Source organism: Echinops telfairi, unplaced genomic scaffold (genome assembly GCF_000313985.2).
Source record: "Echinops telfairi isolate 266 unplaced genomic scaffold, ASM31398v2 ScPeMD7_7467;HRSCAF=8505_1, whole genome shotgun sequence".
NCBI classification, from domain to species: domain Eukaryota; kingdom Metazoa; phylum Chordata; class Mammalia; order Afrosoricida; family Tenrecidae; genus Echinops; species Echinops telfairi.
In genome coordinates, this window is record NW_022111368.1 from 12,250,633 (window position 1) to 12,276,033 (window position 25,401).

Genomic DNA, 25,401 nt, shown 5'->3' on the forward strand with positions numbered 1-25,401 from the left:
TGCTTAAGCACCCATTTTGTCTTCAGCGATCATGTCAAGGAAGGTGAACATCACAGAGTGCGAGATTATTAGAACAAAGTGTTCTTGCATTGAGGGAGTATTTGAGTCGAGGCCCAATGTCCATCTGCAAACTTAATTCTTAACATATAGATATAAGTACATAAACCTATTTCCTTATCATTATACATAAATATATTTACATATGTATATGCCTGTATTTAGACCTCTATAAATGTCCTTTGCCTCCTAGTTCTTTCCTCTATTTCCTTTTACTTTCCTCTTGTTCCACTATCATGTTTGGGTTTCATTTGGGTTCAGTAATTTCTTTGTTACATTGCCTTTGATTAAGCCCCACTAGGCCTCTTACACCCTTCTCTACATTGATTTTTAGTTCACTTGTTGTTCCCTTGTCCCTGGGCTGGTTGATCCTCATCCCCTTCCTATCTCCCACCTCCCCTTCTCCCATTTCCCCCCAGAACCGTCGGTCCCATTGTTTTCTTCTCTGAATTGTTTATCCCACCTATCTTACCTAGGTAGACATACAGAGACATTAATAAGTGCAAAAACTAGGCAAAGCCAAGCAAAATAATATCTGAAGATAAAACCAACAAAACAAAAACAACAACAAACCCCCAAACAAATAACAACAAAAAGAAAGCCAATGACAAAAATGGAAAAGCCTATAAATAGTTACAGGCCTGTTGTTTGACCTTGAGGAGTGTTTTCCAGGCAAGTCTGATGCACCCAATCCTTAATGTGGTATAGAAGTGATGAGGTCTTAAATGAGGTCTTATGTTCTCTCTCTCTCTCTCTCTCTCTACACACACACACACACACACACACACATATTTATTTATTTAGCAGCCTTTGTCATAGCTTTACTTAATTCTTCTAATTATTTCATGTATTCGGTGAGCATCTCTATGCAGTGTTGCTAACCCTTAGCTCAATGTCTGGCACACAGTAAGTTCTCAATGAATGTTCAGTGACTGTTGGTGTGGGGAACATCCAGCCCTCAGGCTGTATAAGCACCTCCACATCATCAGTCCCAGCCATCACATTAGGGGTGAGTTAATTAAATATTTGACCACTATGACCTGAGAATAATATTATAAATATCCCAATGGCACTGGCAGAGAAAACGTTTCCACACCCCTTATGACTTCCAAGTCTTTGTTCTTGAGCAATGTACTAAACTGCCTCCTGATTTATTACTTCTTCTTCTTCTTAAAGCCACATAGCTTTGTGGCTGAGAACACATGTAAACGGTAAAAAGATACTGCGGTAAAGATGGGTGAATTCCATGACCATTGACTGCCAGGATGGCAGAGGACTGAATAGTGTCGTGTTCTGGTGAACACAGGGTTCCTCTGAGTCACAGTGTACTTGGCAGTGTCTAAGGACAGCACCTAGGTTAACAGCTACGTGCCACCCGAGCATAAATATCTTAATAGCCCAGTGAGACTCATGAAGGACTGCAAAGACTATCTAGTGAAGAACTTCGTTTTCCAGGCAGGAAACGGAAATCGGTATGGCCCCGTCCAAGGCATGAATAAGAGCCACATTCACCTTTCCCACAGAGAGCTGACCCTGTCCAGTCACAGCACTCTGTCACTTCGTGGGCGTCATTTGCTCATTTGGTCATTTCAATCACCCTAAGGACTTCGCAGGTTGAGTCATTAAGATGACTGAAATAACCACACTGATGATATGTTTTGTCGACATTTTAATTGTCTTAATAAAGGGATAAGAGGATCAACTGCTCATGAACTTAATCTGCCATTAACTGCTTTCCTTGCTGACAGGGCCCTGAGCTCTCCGGTCTAAATGGAAAAATGACAAAATGAGGTTGGTATTACATTCTATGTAACCTCCTATTTTTATATTGGGATTTGGAAGAAGTGAGGATGAAATGAAGTTCAATACCGGTTTTACAAACGTCTCAGTTTTCTCTAGACCTCACGTCTTGAGAAGGCCATCCCAGGAATGGTACTAGTGCCTTGGACCTGCTCCAAAGCATGGTTTTCAGGGTCAGACATTGGTTTGGGGTACCACAGTGGCACACCTTCATAACAAGGGTGACTCTGGGAGCACAAATGTCCTGGGCTTTCACTGCGTGCAGTTACATACAGGGGATCTAAATCCGATCTAGCTTTCTCTGTTGAAGTCATCCTTCTATACCACATTTCAGTTTGTTGCTCAATGATAAAGTTTAAATGGTTTTCATGAAATCATGGTTTTCACCCAACTCTCAATAAAAAAATTAAAATATATTATTGAAGAGCCTAACAACCGCCAAAACACTAGCCCTGCAGAACTGTTTTAAATGCTGGTTACTCGCAGTTCATTGGCATCACTTACAAAGGGCCTTTATCGACCAGCTCAGGGGTAGAGTTTCAAAAAAGTTCCCGAATGCTTTCCTAACCACCTGAGCAACGCCTTCACCCAGAGAAGGTCAGGATGCTTCTTTCAGATTTATAGGCCAAGGGGTAGGGGATTAGATCAGAACTATAAAGTTCTTTTTTAGCTAAGCCATGCCTTGCCAAGGCGACCTCAGGCGTGACCTGGCAGGATGGGCCCTTTGCAAAGATTCAGGACCACCTCCTGGAAGGCCTTTATTTCCCTTCAATGATTTACTTGTGCTTAATAACCATTATTCACCAAAAATCTGTTCTGAAATTTAGCCAGACTTAACCTTGTTGCTCTTGGTGCTCACTTCTCTGCTCGCTCCTGCCCTCGTGATAGAATGGCGAATTCTGTTCGCCAGGAATCTGCATACAGGCTTTCCCGGCACCCCACCTTGTCATCATAGCCTCCTCTCCCCACCAATATTCTCATTACTGAGCTTGGCTTGTGGCCCCGTTTGCAGGTACATCCCAAACGGGTCTCCAGACCGTGAGCATTGAGCCCAACCTCCCCCTCTGGCCCCACCTTGTTGCCCCCACACCTTCTTACTATATTCCGGCTACATTGTCCATCTTTTGTGTGCCTGGAACTTGCCTCGCTCGTTCCTGCCTCAGGACCTTGGCACTAGCTATTCACTCCAAGCAGAGCTTTCAGTCCTTGGGTCTTCACACATGCCGTTGGCTCAAACGCAACACCCATCTCTCAAACTCAGCAAATCACGGCCATCCTCTCAATGCCGACACATCGGGACCCTAGAGAATAAGGTAGAATTGCCCTTGTGAGTTTCTGAGACTACACCTGCTCACAGGAGCCAAAAGCCTGTCTGTCTTCCATGGAGCAGCTGGTGGTTTTGAACTGTGAACCCTGCTGATTGCAGCCCAATGCGTAACTACGATGCCACCATCACCCTGGGAAAATGATCTTTATAGTGCTTATCATTTTCTGAGATTCCCAAGTACTGTTAAACAAATGATTTGCTTCATGTTTGTCTGGCCCTCTCTCCACTAAAATGTTAACTATGTGCAGGCAGCAAATGTCTGGCCCAGATAATTTGTTTTTTTAAATTTCTTTCATAAAATAATTTTATTGGGAGCGCTTACAGCTTTCATAACATTCCAGATATAAATTGTACCAAGCATATCTGTACATATGATAATTTGTTTTGGATGCTCCAGTGAACATCCTTGTTTGAGTGCTCCAGGTCACCTTCCACATTACCAGCAGGGGTAGCGTGCTGAAGCAAGCCCCAAGCTTCAAAACCAGCCTGGCCTTCCTACTGCACACATACTCCACAGGACGCACCCTTGCCTTCCAGCCTTAACCCAAGGGGGGTCTCAGGGGTTTGCAGGAGCAGACCACCTGGCCTTTCTCCCCTAGACTAGGAGGTGGGCTTGAACTGGCAACCTTGCTGTTAGCAGCGGTGCACTGAAGCAATGTGCTGCCAAGGCTCCTCCTCCTCTCGGCTTCTCCTCTCGGCTTCCCTCCTGCTCCAACCGCCCTGAACTTCCATTTCCTGATCAGGCTGTCCTCCCTCCCACCTCCGTGCCTTTGCACGGGCACTGCTTTGAGCCCAGATCAGCCTCCATTCTCCTCTCCTGGCAATGACTTCCCCATCCTTCAGGATCCCTCTGGGGCAAGTCGTTCTCTTGCTGAAACTCCTTGAGCATGAAGTTGGGGTCTGTGTTCTCTGGGAAGTCGACCATCAAGGCAAATCTCTGGACTCCCCTTCAGCAGTGTTGTTAAACCACCCTTTCCACAGAGGACTGGGCAGTTCAGCAAATTCTCCTACAGAACATTGTACACACAACCCTTAAGGCATGGTCATTCAAGAGGTGTTCTGTCCATCAGTCTGCCTGCCCCACCAGACTTGAAGATAGAGCTCTTGTCTGACGACACTGCCTAAGCTGTAATAAAATGCTACCAAAAAGTTGCATGAATGAATCCCTATGTCATCAGTTTGCTCTCCTCAAAGCAGATCATGTTCTATTTAATCCGTGCTTCCTGCAAAGACTCATTTGTGGAATCTCTGTGGTTTTCTTTGGTTAATTGCTGCCTTCATTATAGAACCTTTTCCATACCCAACAGTGAGCCGGATGGACATGTATTTGGACCACAACTTGAGCCTGTTCATGATGTTCCTTAGGAACTTGGAAAACTTACAGTTGAGCTGTGTCAGATTCTCTATCCTTTCCAGAGAGTCAGATTCCCAGGACAGGAATGGAATCTATTTCTTTCAGGGGGCCAATATAAACAGTAGGGGTGCTATAAACTTTCCTAATTTAGTTGTGTCACTTGCTTTGGCTAGAAAGAGAGGTCATTTGAAAATATAAGGAGGCTAGAGACTTTCACCAAGTTGGGCAACATGCTGAATGAAGAATGCCATATTGGTATTTATAGATCCGAGCAGGAGGCCTAATCACTTTTGATCTATCTTTTTGGGTTGATGTCCTCCTATCAATTCAATTTCAGACCTAAAAAATTAATTCTAAAAAAAAATGAAGTTGTTCAAGGACAAGCAACCTCTAGTTACTCAGAGGGCATTCATTTGCGGAACCTTCTGGCCAATAACAGTTTTATTATTCAACTTTATTGGAAGACATGCTCAGGGGCTTGCTTGAACCTGGCTTGAATCCCAGCTGTGCTGCTGTTCATTAGTTGTATGCCCTTGGATGAGTTGCTTAACATCTCTAAGCCTTAGTCTCCTCTTCGGTAAGGTGGAAATGCTCATAGAACCCAGCTAAGTGTCCTGTAGAGAAGATAACGCTCAGGTGTGCATGCAGTAGATGGCCACCGTGATTCTTGTTGGTTCTGCTATTGCAGGTACCTCCTCAGGACATAGGCGGAAGAGAAAAGAGTCATATGTTTGGGCCAAGGTTATATATACCCTGATAGTAACCTAGTCAACTTTATTTTAGGAGGTAGAGGGAAATGGAGAATTAGATGCTACTATGATAAGATAGGAGCCCTGATGTTGTAGTGACTATGCATTGGGCTGAGATCTGCATGGCCGGCAGTTCAAAACCACCAGTGGCTCCTTGGGAGAAAGACTAGGCTTTCTACTCCCGTGAAGAGTTACAGTCACAGGGCCTTGCTATGACTCAGCATTGATTCGATGGCAGTGAGGTGTTTTTTTTTGTTTTTTTTCTTCTGATTACAGGATAGTTGAACGGCTTTTTCTAAATAATGGTTGACAATATATGTACTATGGGGCCTCCTTTCCCATCACTCTTAGGACAAGGCCTGCATGATGGGGCCCATTGGATTGCTTTAGAATTATTCCATCAATAGCTCTCTCCCCCAAGACTGGAAGTCTGAAAGGATGGACTCAGTGTAACTTTTTTTTTCTGTTTTCTCTCACCTAGCACATAGGTGGTACTCAATTATAATATCCTCAGTGTGTTTTATTAGTATTGCTGTTCATGTCAACTTGCCCCATACACTGTGAAGGCCAGGAGAGCAGTGACTATAGCTCACTTGATAGTCTAGCACTCACATGACAGCTGGGCCACACGTTTGCTGAGCGCATGGCCTTCGGGGGCGGGGCTTGTGCTTCTAATCTGCTGTCAGAGGAGGTGAGGGCTGGGAGAAAGGCAGCAGACTAGGAGTGAGGAAATCGTGTTCGCCTCCGAGCTCTGCCACCTCAGGAAACTCACCGCTTTGCTCTGGGCTTCAGCTTCCTCCTGCACTACCTGCATACACACACGAGGTGGACCTGGGGTCTCAGGAAAGAGGAAAGGAGGACAGAGGTGGGTATGGGGAAGGCAGGCGGCCAGTTTAGTTGGGGAAGGCTGAGGAAAGAGAGAGAAAGAAGCCAGGGTGGCCTATCGGGTCTTAGCCTTCCTGGCTGCATCTCTGGGTCCCTCAGATCTATTCCCAAAGGCTGTTAGCGGTCAACCAAGCTGCTTCCAAGGGGGTCATGGAGAAGACTGACTGTGTTACTCTTCCCAGGATTCACTGGGAAGAGGTGGACAAGACTGGGCCTCAGAAGACGGAGATACTTAAGGAGGTAGTCTGCCCTGCCTGGTTGATATCAGGGAGGACTGGGGACTGCCCTCCCAACTGAGTCAGTTTGAAGTATCCGGTCAGCCTGTTGGCTCCACCATTGTTCCATTAGTTTGTTGGGTTGTTGATAGGCTAAGAGTCCCACAGCAGGGTGTTGATCTCTCAGGAAGTTCTCATAAAACACCTTTAATTTAAATAGTACTTTTCAGAGCTGACCTTGATACGTTGACTGCGCTTTAAAGATTAACAAAAATCTGTCTCAAAGCCCAGGCTTACACAGGCTCAGTGACCTATTTTAGGGTATTTGTTGGGCATCTGCTAAAAATTACTGCTATATAAAAAAAGAAACAACCTAGATTAGTTATTAATAACATAGATGTGGTTCTTACACAGACCTTTTAAATGGAGGCTCACAAAGCTTTCCAAATAAACTCAAATCATAAATTTGTGGAATAAAAGAGAAGTCTAACATCGGGAAATCCATTACTTTCTAGTAAAACCTAGGCATTGACCTGGGTAGGGGCCAGTGTTAACATGAACTGTTAACATAATCTGTACCCATCATTTGAATAGCAACTATTTTCCCATAAAGCACCATAATGCTTGCTAATGATTCCATATGCACATCTATACATCAGGAATTAGGTCGGTAGCAGTTTAAACGGCATTAAGGAATCAGATAATTTAAATATAGAGATTTTGCTGGCTGTGCATCTGGTTAAAGAAATGATGGGTGGTCCTCTGGACTGGGAGATCCACAGTCCTATTCCTAAACCAAACCTCCTTGGCTCTGGCCAGCCACACATGCCCCAAAGGGACCCTGACTCAAGAAACAGGGACAGAGAACCCGGGGTGATGTCTGCTGTCCCGGGCCCTGTGCCAGTAAAGAATTATGGCACCTGCTCTCCTCATGCTCAATCCCGAGCACGTTTAATTCATTTCCCCCCTGGAGAAAATGTGCAGGGTGCAAAGAGCGTGGTGTGGAAATAGGGTGGAATTCTGTACATGAATTTTTGGTAGAAATAAATAGCTAAGAAAGGACCCTGATGAAATCATGGGCCACATATGAATAAGGAATACGATGCTATCATATTGGACAGCTGCGCTACAGCAATGCCAAGTCTCCTGACCGTGGAAAACGGCACCGTGGTAGTTATGGAAGAGGATGTGCTTATCCCGGGAAATCCACCCCGAAATATTTACGGGTCAGAGGAACACGATGTTTGCAACTGCAGAGTACTCTCAAGTGGGTCAGGGAAAAACAGGCATGCAGCAATAATATGTGCATATATATTCATATACGACATTATACAATATTATCAATTCTATAATATATTTAATTATATGAACTATATAGGAGGGAGCTTTAAAATTTTCTGGAACATTTTTAATGTATTTTCATTTCATTTGTCTACATACTTTTTAATATATAATAATTTTCTATGTTATAGAATACATGATTATGTAATTATATTGATATATAAGAACATTATATTGTATCATATATGCGTGTTTCTCAACTTGTGGGTCACGACCCCTTTGGGGGTCAAACAACCCTTTCAGGGGTCACTCGATTCATAACAGTAGCAACATTACAGTGATGAAGTAGCAACAAAAATAGTTTTATGGTTGGGGTGTCACTACTACATGAGGAACTGTATGAAAGGGTCATGGCATGAGGAAGGTTGAGACTCACTGCTTTGTACATATTTACAGAAAGAGAGAAAACAAATGGGGCACAAATTAACTGCTGGTGAATTTAGGTAAAGGCAGTAGGGAAATTCTTTGAACTTCTTTGAAGGTTTAAAAGGATTTAAAAATAGAAGGTTATAGAGGAAAATGCAACAGAACAAAAAGAAGGTCCAGGTGTAACACACGGTCTTTCAAGAGACAGCGAACATCGGCTGGGGTTCCAGATGCAATGGAATCTGGCGGCACTCTCAGACCGACTAAATCCTCAGGGATGTATTTTGAGAATAAACTCTACAGTCTGACAGCCACGCGAAGGGATTCAAGTGTTTCACAAACCCTCTCCGAAAACGTCCTGGGTGTCTGTGACCAAGATGAGGTGCCTCCGAGGGAGTGCACACCAAGGTTGTTTTAAGAGCAAGGTGGCCAACTTATTTTGGGGGATGACTAGGACGCCTGGCTACAGTTCCCAGCCCGCATTGCCAGACGTGGCTGACGTGAAGAGACGCTTATGTGAGTCTGGCACTGGTGGCAGGCTCTGGCAGCCCTCATGAATCACTGCCCCACCCAGGGAAGAAGACAGGCTCCACTGGACGTGCAGAGAAGCTGAGGCTCTGAGAGATGAATCTTTTCTAAATAGGCTCAGCAGCTTCAGAGCCAAAAAGCAAGGCTGTCTAGGGCTCCCAAAGCCCAATGGCCAGTGTTTCTAGTCACCTGCCTGCAAAGGTGTGGCTCTGACCATGAGAATGGAGATACCAAAGTAAACGGCAGACAGTGGTCATGGCTAAAAGCAAAGGGATGATGGTCAAAGAAGCTTCACTTCTCTAACTATAAAACGGTGTAATGACAGTACTGGTGGCATACTGGCTAATCGCAAGGTCAGTAGTTCAAAGCCACCAGCTACTCTGAGAAAGATGAGGCTTTTTACTCCCATAAAGGCTTGAAGGTAACAAGTGGTCATCTAGCCTGATGGTAAGGCTTGAAGGTAAACAAAGCCCATATGGAAGAAGCACACCAGATTGTGTGATCACAAGATGCCGAAGGGATCAAGTATCAGGCATCAAAGAACAAAGAATCATATCATTGAGAATGAGGGGCAGTGCAGAGTGGAGACCCACAGCCCATCTGTAGACAATTGGACATCCCCTTACAGAAGGGTTGTGGGGAGGAAACGAGCCAGTCAGGTTGTGGTGTAGCAACGATGAAAAACATACAACTTTCCTCTAGTTCCTAAATGCTTCTCTCTGCCCCCACTATCATGATCCCAACTCTACCTTACAAATCCGGCTAGGCCAGAGCATGTACACAGGAACTGGAACTGGAAACTCAGGGAGCCCAGGACAGATGAACCTTCAGGACAAGTGGGTGAGAGCGGCCATACCAAGAGGGTGGAGGGGGGGTGCGGTAGAAGGGGGAACCGAAAACAAGGATCTCCATATAACCCCCTCCCTGGGGGATAGACAACAGAAAAGTGGGTGAAGGGAGACATCAGACAGTGTAAGACATGACAAATAATAATTTATAAATTATCAAGGGTTCATGAGGGAGAGGGGCGGGGAGGGAAGGGAAAAATGAAAAGCTGATACCAAGGGCTCAAGTAGAAAGCAAATGTTTTGAGAATGATGATGGCAACAAATGTACAAATGTGCTGGACACCATGGATGGATGGATGGATTGTGATAAGAGTTGTATAAGCCCCCGATAAAATGATTAAAAAGAAGAAACCCACGGTATCAGAAACTAACAGGGACAGTTCTGCTCTGTCTTACGAGGTTGTTATTGGTTAGAATTAACTCCATAGCAGCGAGGTTGCTTTTTGTTTGTTTGTGTTGTGGTGACTAGGTGAGAAACTCTATTAAGCAATTAGCATAGTGCCTGATAAAATAATAATCAATCCATAGTTAAGATATACAGTATTTATCACTGCCGGTTCTGTTGTTCTATCATCAGTCTTAGTAAAGGTAGTTATGCGTTTTGTCAAGAAATTTTGTTAATGGCATTCACGGACTGTAGTGAATGGAAAGCTCACTGGAGTGTGTGCGCACGTGTGCTCGGTGCCATTGAGCTGGCTCCCACTCATAGCAGCCCTCCGTACAGCAGAAGGAAGCACGACTGTGCCATCCTCACGATTGTTAGATTTGAGCTCATTGTTGCGGTCACTGTGCCAACCCACCTTTTTGAGGGTCTTCCTCTTTGCCGCTGCCGCTCTGTTTTACAAAGCTTGAGGTCCTTTTCCCGGGACTGGCCCAAAGTGCATCTCATCATCTTTGCTTTTGAGGAGCATCTGACAGCACTCCTTCCAAGACAGATTTGTTTGTTCTTCTGACAGTGCACAGTATTTTCAGTATTCTTAACCAACATCATAATTCAGATGGAGCAATTCTGCGGTCTTCCTTTTTCACCGTCCATCTTTCACATGTACCTGGAGTGATTGAAAACACCACGCACACCTCAGTCCTCACCACGACACCCTTGCTTTTCCACACGTGCGAAGAGATCTTGTGCAGCAGCAGACTTACCCAAGGCAATGTGTCCTTCGATGTCTACACTGCTGCCTCCATGAGGCCTGATTGTGGATCCAAGCAAGATGAAATCCTTAACTTCAATCTTTTCTCCATTTGTCATGATGTTGCCTACTGGTCCAGTTGTGAGGATTTTTGGTTTTTGCACTGTGTTGCAGATTCTACTGAAGGCCGTGGTCTTTCATTCCCATCAGCAAGTGTTTCAAGCCCTCTTTACTTTCAGCAAGCAAAGTTGTGTCATCTGCATATTGGAGGTTGTTAATAAGCCCTTCTCCAACCTCGATGCTGCCTTCTTCATATGATCCAGCTTCTCGGATCATTTGGTTGGCAACAGGTTGAGTTCCTGATGGTGTTTCCTTCTGTTGTGCATAGGGTCTCTATGGGTTGGAACCCACTTGCTAGTGCCTAACAACAGCAGGCTGAAAACGTATGATGAAAAGATACCACCTTTCTTCATATTAAACTATGAAATATTGCCTCGTTCTGTTTCAATGACTGCTTCCTGGTTCATGTACTAATTCCACATGTCCAGGATGGAGCGTTCTGGTATTCCAATTTCTTTCGTGTTAGCACCAAGTTTGTTACGATCCACACAACTGAAGGTCTTCGCAGAGTCAACCCTCTGCATTGAGCCAAGATCATCAGTGAGATCTCTTATTCCATGTTCTCTTCAGAGGCTAGCTTGAATTTCTGGTACCTCCCTGTAGACTCGCTGCTACATTGCCATTTAAAAATGATCTTCAGCAAATTTTTACTTTCATGTGATATTAATGATATTGTTTCATAACTTCTGCATTCCGTTGGCCACCTTTCTTTGGAATGGGTACAAATATGGATCCTTTCTAGCGAGTTGGGCAGGTAGCTGTCTTCTGGGCATCGCTGAAGGAGTGCTTCCAGTGGTTCAGCAGCTAGCTGAAACAGTTCAATTGATATGCAGTCAATTTCTGGAGGCTTGCTTTTGGACAATGCTGTTAGTGCAGTGGTTGTCAACCTTCCTAATGCCGTGACCCTTTAAAACAGTTCCTCATGTTGTGGTGACCACCCCCACAACCATCAAATGATTTTCATTGCTACATCAGAACTGTCATTTTGCTACTGTTATGAATCAGGTGACCCCTGTGAAAGAGTCATTCAACCACCCAAAGTGGTCGTGACCCACAGGTGGAGAATCTCTGCTCTAGTGCATCTTGGACTTCTTCCTCCCTTCATTCTTTCCATTGGTGCTTGATCACATGCTACGTCTTGAAATGGTTGGTTGACCAATTAATTTTGGTACAGTGACTATACATTCCTATCATCTTGATATTTTCTGCATCATTGAATATTTTGTCTGTGGAATCCTTAACTATTTCAACTCTTGGCTTGAATTTTTCAGCTTGAGATATGCTGAACATGTTTTTCCTGTTTTAGCCTTCTAACTCCAAGAATGTGCTTATTTCATCGTGATATTCTACTGTCTTCTTGGGCTTCCCTTTGAAATTTTCTTTTCAACTCTCTTACTTTATCATTGCTTCCATTTCCTTTGGCTACTCTACATTCAAGAGTGCATTTCACAGTCTCTTCTGACATACACTTTGGGTGTTATATTTTTTGCCAAAGGAGTTTTGTTCATAGAATTCACAGATGGCAGTGAAAAGCTCACTGGATTAGGCAGACTTTATAGGGTAACAGTTAAGAAATTTGAGTTTGGTTGTCAGGCAGTCCTTAGTTTAGATTCCCAATCTTCATTTCCTCTGCTTCAAAGTAGAGTTAATAAATATGATCTGTCTTACAAGGAAGTGTAAGACTACCAGAAATAACACGCAGCACATAACTCAGAACCATTGAGTCCACGCTGACTCATAGTGACCCTATAGTAAGGTGACCAGACGTGCCGCTTTTGGCGTCCCACAGCGTTTTAAAAAAGTCCCGATTTTTGGAAAGAATGCATGACAAGCTAGGGTATAAGGTTTTCGGCTGCCGTGTGGCTATTTCTCCAGGATATGAGTTCTATCAGTGGTGTCCCGCTTTACCAATGTTAAAATCTGGTCGCCTTACCCTATAGGACAAAGTAGAACTGCCCCTGTGAGTTTCCAAGATTGGAACTCTTTATGGGAGTAGAAAGTCCTGTCTTTCTCCATGGAGCTGGCTGGTGGTGTCGAATTGTTGACCTTGCAGTTAGTAGTCCAATTTGTAACCACTATGCCACCAGAGCTCCTACATGCAGCATAGAATTTACAATACATGTTCATTAATATTATTACTACTATCAGTTAAATAGGCCGTTGGAATGCTGGGTTTTCACTCGCTTCTATCGTGTAAGTATGCTTTTGATTGGGCCACCTGATTACTACTAGATGCACACCAACTCTAGTCCACCCAGAGTGGGCTGATCTTGTCAAGTTATTTAACTTTCTTGGGTAGTTTTCACCAATTCTCAGACAGTCATGACATTATCTACCAAACCTACCTCTTACCTGGCTTTTAGAAATGAAAAATTGGTAAAAAAATATTTGAAACACAAATGCCCAGTCACTTATACAGAGTTTGGGAAATGAGGCATCTAAAGAAGGGTGGGTTTTGTTTTTTCCCCCTGAATCAACTTACTGAGAAGTACAGCACACACTGCATGTAGGCTGGGAATTCGACTCCTCAATGTGCCTTGTGGAACCCGCTCATGAGGGAATATTTCCAATGATCCTACAGCAGGAAGCCAAGAGGATGGGATCCTGTGTGGTTATGAAAACATACCCAAGTCTTTGTTGTTGGAGCCCAGCATTTCTTAGCAGCACCACAGCTGTTGTATCCCAAGTTCCAGTTTCATACCATACAATCTTAGAAAATAGACCATTAATAAATAGGTGTTTGCCAACAGATTTAGGAGGAAGCCATGAGCCCCGTAGGTGACTCCCCCATCTGCACCCACATCTACCTTTTCAATCATCCTGGTTTGTCAACTGGACTAAGCGATCGCATGGCCTGCAAGGCAGTGGGCGTTTCAAAGATGCTGTGAACTCACGCTGGATGTTCAAGTTTAATGTTCTTCAAGAAGAATCTTATCTAACAGCCCTTATTTCATTAACTCCAACATGCTATTGATTGTAAGATGTACCGGAGGAGGGTAAAAAAAATTCTGCCAATTAAACTGAAAACAACAAAACACAAGCAGTATCTCAGTTTCAGAAGTACTAAATGCAAGAAATACGTATACTAGAATGAAACCAGTCACCATCGTGCTACTGCTACATCATTTCTCTGTTGGAGAGATGAGGAATCAATATACTTCGAAATAAACATAAATAAAAGGTATTTAAAAGAGTCATTAAAACAATCTAAAGTGGTATCAACAGGGGTTTGACGGTATAAATGATGACACGTGTACAATGGAATACAGAAGATGAGGTAGATACAGAAAGGCTGAGGTTATAAAGAAAACTTAGCTAAGGCAACAAGGAAACCACTGTGGTCATAAAGTTTTCACCTGTGGAAAGAAAGCACGTGTGTGAGGAACATACAACTAGGAGTGTGCAACACACACGCACACACACACACCCCTGAGTACATGTGTACAGACAATGTCTGAGCACAGGTAATGGTCTAGTCTAACTGAGAGTAGGAAGAACTTCGGTGTCTGCACGCTGTCATTTTATGGTTGTCGAATCCCCGCATATGTGTGCACATATTATTTTTGAACTAACGTGAAACGAGTGATGACTGAATTCAGAAATGCAGTCGGGGAGATCTAGATGACCTCGATGGCTTTGAGTTTCTGTTCAAGGTTTGCCTTTCTCTTCACAGGGAACTGGGAGAAGAGCTTCGCTTTTATTTTATGCTGCTAAGAAATTGTATTTTAATTCATGTATTTCAAAGCATCCTGCTTGGTGATTCTGTTTGCACTCTCCTGCTAACCCTAAGGCTGAGGGTTCAAACCCACTCCATGGCATCAAGGAAGGCAGGCTTGGTCATCAGCTTCTGGAGAGACTATGATGACAAACTGGATCACTTGGGATGCAGTAATATTAAAATTTAGCACCCTGTCACTTGGTCTCCCTTACGATCCATTTAAATTTGTTCTAGTTCTAAAATATTTTATGCTTCCTTTTCTATTTAGGTTTTTAATCTGTTTTACTTTGTATTCTTGTTAGTTATTTTAAAAATTTCTTTTTGTATTTGAATTCCAGGATAGGTAACTCTACAGAGACAGTGATTTGAGGAATGCTTCCTTGTGGGCATAGCAGGGGAGGTTGTGGGGAAATGGGGAGCCAATCATGAAGAATACAGGAGTGAAGAAAATGTTCTGGAATTGGCTGTGGTGATGGGTGGTTGTGTAATTCTTGATGCGATGAACAAGTGTGAATTATATGCTAATAAAACTTTGTTGGGGGTGGGGGGCGGAGAAAGAAAGGAGAGCCTGAAGCAGAGCACGTCCTTTGGACCAGGGACCCCGAGCTGAGAACCTCCTAGACTCAGGGGAGGATAATGCTAAGACACATGGAGAGCCCCAAAGAACCAGGCAGCAGAAGATGGAAAGGCAAGGCTCTTCCCCTGGAGCGGCGTCCTGAATGAAAACGTCAAGTCTCCTCAGCTGTGAGTGATTAAATCTCCGTGTTAAAGTAAAAAGACAAGCTCACAGTGAAGAAAACCCTATCCAGCAGTTCTACTCTGTAATACAGTGGGTCACCATAAGCCAGAATCAAGTAAACGGCAATGGACTTTATTATAAATGAATATAAACTTATTATTGTTAAGACTAGGTTTAATTCTCTAAGATTGTCTAAAAAAATAGAGAACCAGTCTGCCCTTATTCTAATTCAAGTGACCTCTACACTTTGAGACCAGCATTCTCTTTTGTAAAGTTCAAAAGAGAAGTTTACTTTTAGGGTAAGTTGGTGCAATATGATGCTTTTAACTTACCTGTATCTGGTTTCTTCTTCTGAAAACGATTTCCAGTTAACTGTCTCCATACCTAGAAGTTTGGTTTGGCCACCAACCATGCAGAACCAAACTGAAATAGTGCGGGAACCCTATTTACCTACGCTTGTCTTTCTTTCTGGTGTTTGGGGTTGAAAAGCGTCAGTAAGAGCAAACATTGGTTAAATTGTTAAAAAATAAGATCTGTAAAACTCTGCTCTAATTTGCTTAATGTATAAGGGCCCACAAAGTCTTTCGTTAACTTATATTGATGACTTTAAGGAAACTTTAGCCTTTCCTAACAAGTGAAAAGTGGCATATTCTATTTTAAAAAATCAACTAACTCCTCCCATTTTCTCAAGGCCTAGAATAGAACACTCCTGGCTTTCTGTATGAAATCCAAGCGCTGTTTCTACCAGGGGAAGGGAGGTAAGAAAGTAAGGGCTCCTGGGAGATAAAAACCAGGTAATTTGAGGAAACCTCAACTCAACTTCTCTGTGCCTGGTTTATGTCATCCTCACCTACATCACTACACAAGACAGGGTGGAATTTCTGCCTGGCAATCTAGCTGTCTCCTTATAGAAAAATCTTAAGTGTAGTGATAAAGATAGCCCCCACTTCCCTTATCTAAATTATTCTCTCCAGGAAAGAGAAAAACAGACTCGGGGAATTCGAAGTTTGCATGTTGGATGCTTTCCCGAATTCAACCAAATCAATTCTCGGTCTCATTTTCTCTGCAGAGGCACTGCTGTGGGAATTCCCGTTTCTCCCTGGGGACTGGCATTCCCTGATTTGTTCTGCGGACTGCACCCAGCTCTATTCAGTGGCCAGCTCTTAAATAAAAAGTAGATGGCAATACACCAGACAGGCTCTAGACAAGCTGCCGAAGCCCAGTGTTAAACGTCAATCACCAACTGCTTGTTTTATTCACACCAGATGCTACTGAAAAAAAAAAAAGAGGTGTCCACAAGTTATTTTTAACAGCAAGAGCGACTCTTCTCTTTTCCAAGGCTCAGAGAGCGAGCAGCCACAGGGAGCAACACTCTCCTTCTCAGAGGACCTGGCTGGAGCCGGGATTGTCTGCAATATGGCTATTAACCCACTTGCACGTGACAAATCCAGACCAAAGAGAAGAAGCATGCTTCGGACCGGCATGACAGTCGTTTATTTCCTCTGCAAATTGCTCCAAAGAGATTGTTTGTAAAACTCTAGTGTGATTAAAAACATAGTAGGTGGGGCAGGTTAGACCCCGTGGTGCTCTTTTGGCTACATCCCAAGTGGACCCAATATTGTTTTTTCTTTTCTTTTCTTTGGTTGTTGTTGTAGAAACATCTATGGTCAGACTACATATGCATCATATTGCCAACAAGAGCCTGATGGGGCCCTAGTGAATGAATGGATGAAGATGTAATAGGTTTGCCAGGGGTCAAGAAACCTGTCTAAGGTCGAAAAACACAGTGACGTAAGGCTTTGACAATTAGAGGAGGCACACTGGAGGAGGGCCACTGTAGTTAGTCTTGCTGGCATAAGTGAGCGGAGAGCATTAGCTTTGCACTGGAAAAAAATACACCAGTTGTCCGAGAAACGATTATGTGACTGTTCTCTTTGGAAGCAGAGTTGACACACCACGCTGATAATTCACTGGGGTTTGGATCAGGATCAGCAAAACCATTCTCATAGGACAAGCGATGTATTTTTTTTTTTAATAGCAATTAGGGTCCTGAGATTGGGAGGGAAAACATTAGCATGGATTCTTTGCTGACTGGAAATTGCATACATAAAGCATTGCCACAGTCAAGTCTATCAGTTTGCGAAGGAAGACCAGGGAGGTGCCCCAGGGTTTGGCCTGGTCTCTAAAGAAAGGGGGAAAGGGCAGAAATGGCTTTACTTTTCTTCTGTGGACAGGCGGTAAAGGGCTTCACCCAAGCTTTCTAGTTTCTCCTTGTGCTCGAGGTCCTGGTACAAGCTTCTGGGAATATCTTTCAGGCCGTAGAGCAATCCGAACAGGCAGCCTGCAATTGTCCCAGTGGCTCCACTCTCCCCTGAAACACAAAACGCAAGGGTCCTTCGTAGAGTTCTGCAGTGGCATGCAGGAAAGCACACATGACAGTGATCTGGAAAATGCACCAGTGCAGAGCCCTGTCCATGTCACCAGGAGCCTGGTGGCCCAGGCAGTTGGGCTAGACACTATCTTAAGTGGTGGCTCAAACCACGCCAGGAAAGATTCACTCTCAGACACGCAAACTCATTCCCAGCAATCCTGCAGGACAGGGTAGAACTGTCCCCGTGGGTTTCTGAGACGGCAACTCTTTACAGAAGAAGAGAGCCTCAGCTTTCTTCCTTGGAGCAACTGGTGGTTTCAAACTGCTGACGTTGTAGTTAGCAGCCCGATGTGTAACACCACCAGGGCTCTAGGAAAACCCTGTGGAACAGATCTACTCAGTAACACGTGGGGCCATCGTGAGTCTAAATAGGCTCAAAAGTATGGGATTTTGGGGTTTTGAATCTGTACTTCCATTCTAGTTTTCCAGATGTTTTGGACCATTTCCCCCAGGATGTCTCCACTCAGTATCATTTAAAAAAATCACTGTGTTCCCAAACAAATTCATCATCTTTCCCGCCCTCCCACTGGGCCAATGCTTCTTCTGTTCTCTCCTGCTTTTATTAAGCACTGAGGAGTGGGTGGGGCCCTGCATCTAAAGTTCCAAGACCAGAATTCAAGTCTTGACTCACTTTAGAACTGTGCAACTTGTACAAGCTGTTTTGTTCTCCTCAGCCCTGTGTTTGCTTGTTTTTAAATTTAGAAAACAATTCCAGACTTCAGAGGTTTGCTGGCTCTGAGAAAAAATGGAAACTTCTAAGCTATTTCATCCTTTCCTCTCTGGGGCCTGAACACATGGGGCCACCATTCATTTCTCTCTTCACATAGCCTCCATCACCCGCTAAGTTACTCAGTTGTGTTTTGTTTTATTTTTTCAATGTTCATAACACAAACACAGGGACACTCACATTTATCAAGCATCTACTGTGTGCTATACATTGTGCTGTATACTCTATGTGGTAGTTATATAAGTGGTGTCAACTTGCAAAGTGGGGGAGTCTAGCCTGTCAATCAGGTGGCAGCTTGCTGACATCATTTGGAAATGCCACTGAGATAAATTGCTCATTGGAGGTCAGAAACACACACTGTCTCTGCTTTGTCTTTCAGCTGAGCAGAAATATGGAGCTACGCTAGAGCCCTGGAGCTGGAGAAGCCATGTGGAGACCCACGCCAGTACTGAGATGCTTCCACTGCCACTGGATCCACAAGATTTCCCCCCACTGGTCTGTGATCTTCCTGCATTTGACGTCATTGCATGGCTGCGTGAGTCTGAAGCGGGTAATATCAGACTTATGGACTTGATCTGGACTGGGCAAGGCTGTTTTCTTAAGGTATAATTACTTTTTGATATAAAGTTCTCTCTTACACACATGAGTGTCTATGAACTTGTTTCTCTAGTCAAACCAGAGTAACACACTCCACATGATGTCTAGTCCTAATTGCAATTCTACAAGATAGGCTTTAGCCCACTTTTAAGAATGTCGAAACTGAGGCACAGAGAGGTTACATAACTTGCCAAAGGTCTATGACTGGTGAAAAGTGAAGTTGGGGTCCAAGCCCAATAAGTCTGTAACTGATATGAGTTTGGGGCCCCGGTGCAGAGAGTGAGTGTGATGGACCAGGGTGGGCAGCCCTAGGACAAGGGACACATGCTGGGAAAACCTGGGTAGGGTGGGGTTGGTCTGGAGAAAACAATCTAAACATTGATAGGCAGAAATAAATCAACCGGATAAAGTGTCGATGTCAACTCAGTCTTGGCAGCTTCTGTCTTTCTCAGCCCTCTCCTACTTCCCCTTCCATCGCCTCGGGTGGCAGGTTCTCGTGTGCCTTCCTTGGTGCTCCTTCACCCACCCACTGCCCTCAGGAAAGGACGTAAGGGTGGCAGGGGTGATCACTCCTCAGTGATAATGAGTCAGTGTGTGTCATGAGAGCGTTTCTGCTTCATCCCTCGCTTTAGTTGTGGAACAAAAGGTCACACAGCACTTTCCAGCCTCTGACAATATACACGATGGCTCTTACAACATACATGTGATTCTAGAGGAATGCATTTGCCGTCCTGGTGAAGGGGAAGGCTGGTGGAGGCTGGAGACCACTGTAGAGGAATGGGCATCTGCGTTCCATGTGAGCTTGCGTTCAGAAATGAACTCTCCATCCCGGCTTTCCCAGGCTTCCACACATAGCTTCTCTGCCACCTTTGGGCACAAACCAGTGCAGTCGTCTCCTCTCTTATCCTACCTTTCACCTCAAGCTGTCCACACCTCCCTCACATGCTCTGCGTGACTTGACTCTTGAGCTCCAGCCAAGAGTGCCGTAGCTATCAAGAAGCAGGAGCCGCCAAGATTGCATTTGCTTCCAGTGTGTTCAAAAATAGCTCCCGTCCTGATGATCCTTCACCCCTCTCCACCTCTCCACTCGTCTTTGTAACTCCCCTACCCTGCTGCTTCCTCAAGCCGTACCTCCATTACCATGCCCTTTCGTTCTGCCCGGGCCCCTCTTGGCTTACTCTTAGCCTGCTGAAGTCTCTGTGTGGTCTCTTTCAGAGGAAAAGTCATCCTTGGGTTTTCCTGGGAACTAAATGTCAGCATCTCCAACCACGTAGTGGCTGTATTTCAGACGAGCTCCTGAGGGGCTTTTGGATGCTGAAAGGTCGGGCAGGAGAAATAATATTTGGCTCTAATCATAGAAACTGATATTTATCAGAATCCTACCTCAAGCTGAGATTTAAACGTTTGCTCACTATTATCTTCTTTAATGCTCACAACAATAGAGGATATATGTATATCCTATATAGGAGCTACCATGATAAAAGTATGCACAATGAAATGAGGCAAATGAATCTGGTCTTATGGATTAATAACAGTTGCTATTCATTGTACACGCACTTTTTTTAGAAGCATGTGTTAAACTCAGAAGCATTTTATCTTGAGGTCTTACACCAAATCTGTAAGGCGGGAATTCTTTCACAAATGAAGAGAGAGGCTTCGAGGCTGATGTCGCTGGCAGGAACGACAGAGCCAGGATTCAACGCTGGATTATCCAGACTCCAACGTGACTCTGCACAGAGTCTCTAAGAGTGCAGTGAATCGGGTAGTCGGCAATCTTGGCCATCAGAAAGAAGAGTGTGTGAGGTCTGAGAGTCTTGTCTTAAACAAGCAGCCATCTAAGCGAGGCATCAGTTAGGTTCACATGGAAGGAATCCACTGGTCCGCGTGGTCCAAGGATTGTAAATAACAAAATTCAAGACCAGAGGAGGGATTGGACTAGCGCTTCCATTCTGAGCATTCAGCTTGTGGAAGGTTATGGATCACAGTGAAAGCCTCCAATCTGTTTGTAGACGCCCCTGTGAACCGGACTCTCTCAGACCATTGACCAGGGAGGGCTGTGGACCGTCTTGCCCTCAGGCAGAGTGTAATGGAAAATGGATTACTACAGATCCAATTAGATTAAAATTTAACATGTTTTCATTTGTTTTCCCCTTTGACCCATTTTAAAAAATCTGTTCTAGTTTCTTTGATCTTCTGCTTTGGACTGAGGTCTCTCTGTGTTTTATTTTGTTGTCTTCGTTGTTGCCTGTATCATTTTCTTTATATGGAATCCAGGATAGATACCCCATTGAGACAGTCATTGGATTAATAGTTACTTAAGGGAGGTTGGAGGGTAATGGGGAGTTAATAATAAAGGCACAAGAATGATGAAAATGTTCTAAAACAAGTTGTGCTAATGGTTGCACAGCTCTTTGAACTACATTTAAACCATGGAATGGTATGTTATATGAGTCATATGTCAATAAAATAGTTGTATTTTTTAAAAAGGTAAGGAGGGCCATTTTAGAGAAACAGGATTCTGACTCGGTCAACACTGCTAGTGAAATCTACCTCACTCTTGCATCAGTAGCTAGAAGAAAGAGGCGAGGAGCTCCCTCCACCCTGAGGACACCAACTGTTACCTGAGCTCAGTACTCCAGCCTGAAAGACTGAAACATGGACTGTTGGCCCATCCTCGGTTGGCCAAGAGAGTCTGTGGCTTGACCTGATGTCTACATAATCTCTGAGCCTGCACATCCTTCAGCCAGGTCAAGGGCCAAGGAGCCCAAGACTAGAAGGCAATCTACAACACTTCCTGGGGCTATCAGAACCGTCTCTCACCACAACCTGCCGCCCTAGGACAGGCCGAGAAGGCACTTCTCTTTGAGAAGGTTGTTGCCAGCCACTTGGCAGCCCCAAACCACGAAAGAAACACAAACTCACCTCCGTGAAACATGGCCCGGTTACAGAGCTCTGTCCAGTTATCGCCTGCTCCTAACAGAGCGTCATAGGCAATCATGGGAGCATCATGGCCTCTTCTACCCCCTCGGCCTTCTGAGCTCCATTTCTTGTAAGTCTGATGAGAGAGCCATCAGTCAGAGGCACGTCCCCCAAATAAAACCAGGTGAGTTGTCAGGCAAAGCAAAAGTATCCATACGTTAATTCCCATTGGACTGTAAATTCATTCATTCATTCATTCACTATACATTTCTTGAGCATCACCCTTGTGCTAGGTGTTACTCCAATGGTGGGGGACATGACAAAGCAGAAGAAGACTCCATTCCCATGGCTCTTCTATTCCAAGAGCTGAAGTCGACATGAAGCAAATCAAGCCCATGTCATGCTGGGCTGTGGTAGAAGGAAAGGTCGGAGAAGCGCTCTCTGAAGAGGTGACACTTCAGTAGCGATCTGAATAAAGTGAAGGTACAAGCATTTTAGACAAAGGGTTCAGCAAGTGCTGTGGCTTTGAGGCAAGCTTGGCAGGGCCACAGAAGGGCCAAGTGTAAGGGAGGAGGTGCTGGTGAACGTGGTCAGAACAGCAGGCAGGGCTCGGATCAGGGCAGGACCCAGAGACCATCCCAAAAGACCTTGGCATTTGTTCTCTGTGTGATGGGAATCCAAGTGTGTGGGAAGGAGAGCGAGTGTCCTGCAGGTTTGAAAAAGAGTGGCTGTGGTTGCTGGGTGGAGAAGAGACTGAAGACAGAGGTCAGAGCCAGGGCAAGGGCAGCAGTGGACACTGGTAGTTGGACCCCCACATCCACGCGCCTCTATCTTGCCTCATCACAGACACCGAGTGTACTCAGGGCTGTCATGTCTCCATCACTGCATTGAGGTGAGGTGTACGGGATGGACGTAAGTAATGGGGTTGGAGGGATCACCTTGAAAGGGAAAATGTGAACCCCCCCCACTCCACCCCCACCCCCGCTACTTTCTTCCCTCCCCTGGGAACCTCAACAATCTGTTCCCTTGGTACGAGAGTCCTTGTCTTGGTGTTTGTCCTTCCAGTAGTGTCTCCTACAGTACTGGCCCTGTGTGACCGACTGATTTCACTCTGCACGATATTCTCCAGGTGCACCCATGCCATGACTTGCTGTGTGTTCTCGGCATTGCTTTTGAAGGAGGCATGGGATCCCATTGTGGGGACGGGAGGATGGAGGCAAGCAGGGGAGAGAGGTGGGGCGGACCCAGGTGGGGAGAGGAAGAGTGATTTGACCTGTTGAACGCAGAGGTGATGATCTGAAATGTAAACACTCCCCCGCCCCCAAATTCACCATAAATAAACCACACACATGCACGCACACACGCATTCACGTAGACATGAAGGGAAGGAAGGAGGGGTGGAACTCCCCTCCATGGCTAATGGGAATGTCAAGTGGTGCAGCTTCTCATTTTGGCAGTTGCTCAAAAAGTGGAACCGAGGCCATAGGGGCTCCGCGATCCCAATCCCAGGTGCACTCCCTGGAGATTTGCAAACAAGAATTCACGCAGAAAGCCCAACTCCACTGTTCACTGTCGCACTGTCCTCCACAGCCCAAAGGTGGAGACGAGCGAGACATTCATTAAGCAACAGGGGTTACCTTGTCTCTCTCCTCGGCGTTATAATTCTCAGGAAAGGTGGCTTTGTTTCCGTTGTCTTCAGCAATTTTCCTCTCCTCCAAATAAAACTGCCATTTCGCTTCAAAGTAAAACCAGTGCTCCTGGTATTCTACACGGGAAGAAGAGGGCAAGACTGACACGGGGGTTAGGCTGGTGATCAGCGTACTGGGAGGATGGATGGGTACAGAGAAGCTGTCAGTCAAAAAGGGGAAACCCAACCTCAACAGAAGGTTTGGAGAAGGTGGGCGGCCCCAGCCCTTTGTCCCTGGGGTCCGCTATTTGGCAATTGCTCCTGAGATTTGAAAATGGCTTATGTTGAACAAAAGAGGAGCCGGGCCCGAGCGGAAGGGGGAGGTCCGTCCGCGTTGGAAATGGAGGCAAAGGGAAAGGAGCACAGCTGGCCGCTGCGGTTCTGGACTTGGTTTCTCCAACCAGAGAAGCGCCAGGAGACCCTTGCAGGGCACAGCTTCACTAGGGTAAGTGTCTGGGTGATGGGGTGGGGGGGCAACCCGGGGGGGCAACCCAGCCCTCAGAAATGCTGGGCGGACTTAGTTTAAAACAAGAAAGCAAGCAAAGGCAGAAGGCAGAAGGCAAGCCTTGGCAGCAAGGGTTCATGCTGTGAACTGAGATGACAAGTGTCAGTCTCGGAAACCCGGGGCAGGACTCCACGGTATAGACACCTGCGGACCCCGGAAGGACCCGTACTTCCGGATAATTGGCTGGTTCCAGAGTAAGCGGAGTGCTGCTCCGAGGGGCACAGTCCCGCATGCATGTTTTATTCCCAACGGTGTGCCTCGCCCATCATCTCTGTGATCGGAATTCAGGCTGCAGGCAAGTGTTTTGTTGCCACACATTCCCCACCCCCAGTAATATACATTTAACATGGCATCATTGGGATGCATTAAAATATCCAGTTGAGGTAATTGCTTCAAGGGGATCTATTGGTCCAGTTCAATTCAAGGCAGACAGGTCGGCTCAGAAAATTGTGGTGGCTTTTTTGTTTGTTTTTTTAACTCCTAAGGAGTCACTTTGATGGATTTTCTTGACGGTCCCGGAACAATCCCCAAACCTGTTGTCATTGAGCCTGTGCCAGTTCATGGCACTCCTATAAGGCGGAAGACAACCACTCCGAAAGTTGCCGAAACTGTCCATTTTTTGGTGGTTTTTGTAGGAAGAATTTTTAAGAAAATTGAAAACTGCATGGGTCAGAAACAAACCAGAAAAATTGGGCTTAGGAATTGTTTTCCATCATTTTTTTAACTCACATTTTGGAGTTAACAAGGGCTTTCCAACAGGAACTTTATTGGGAAATCCTACCCCACCCACTCTCCTGCCCGATCTTGCCCTTCAGACATCTTTTTATTCTTCAGACTCAAGGAACAGTGAAAAGGAACATGATTCCATGGCCCCTGAGGACGCCCTGCTGGCATTTGGATGTAGTGTAAAGTGAAGAGCCCGGGTTCTCTGGGGAAGGGCTAGGGATGGAAATGCCACCTTCAGAAGCGTATAAACCTCGATGAAGGATATGCTGAGGAACCATAGCTTCACATTCTCATGTTTCTTTAATAAAGGTTTCTAGGGTTTTATAATACTACTTTCTGACTGACCCTCGTGTTTGGGTAAGGGCTTAAAATAAAAACAGTCTCCTTCCCCACAACTACCAGGACCCTAGTTCTGCCTTGCAGACCTGGCTAGACCAGATGATGCACAGCGGTACAGATGGGAATTGGAAACACAGGGAATCTAGGACAGATGAACCACTCAGGACCAGGGGTGACAGTAGCGATACCAGGAGGGAAGAAAGGGGGAATTGATCACAGGGAGCTACATATAACCTCCTCTCTGGGGGATGGGCAACAGAGGGGTAGGCGAAGGGAGACGCCAGGCAGTG

General features: G+C 45.1%; 2 protein-coding genes across 2 annotated transcripts in view; both read right to left on the minus strand.

Moving 5' to 3' along the window:
- LOC105978786 (flocculation protein FLO11) overlaps positions 1–6,128 on the minus strand; it is a 19,133-nt gene extending 13,005 nt beyond the window's left edge. The window contains exon 1 of the mRNA XM_045283930.1: positions 6,060–6,128. The gene's annotated coding sequence lies outside the window, so the exon portion shown is untranslated. The remainder of the gene's footprint in view (positions 1–6,059) is intronic.
- A 10,523-nt stretch (positions 6,129–16,651) lies between these two features.
- The window catches only part of ADPRHL1 (ADP-ribosylhydrolase like 1), a 38,081-nt gene continuing 29,331 nt past the window's right edge, over positions 16,652–25,401 (minus strand). The window contains exons 4-6 of the mRNA XM_004704421.2: positions 23,492–23,619; positions 21,858–21,990; positions 16,652–17,551 (exon numbers count right to left, since the gene is read on the minus strand). Coding sequence (XP_004704478.1) covers positions 17,394–17,551; positions 21,858–21,990; positions 23,492–23,619 — 419 coding nt within the window. The 3' untranslated portion in view covers positions 16,652–17,393. The remainder of the gene's footprint in view (positions 17,552–21,857; positions 21,991–23,491; positions 23,620–25,401) is intronic.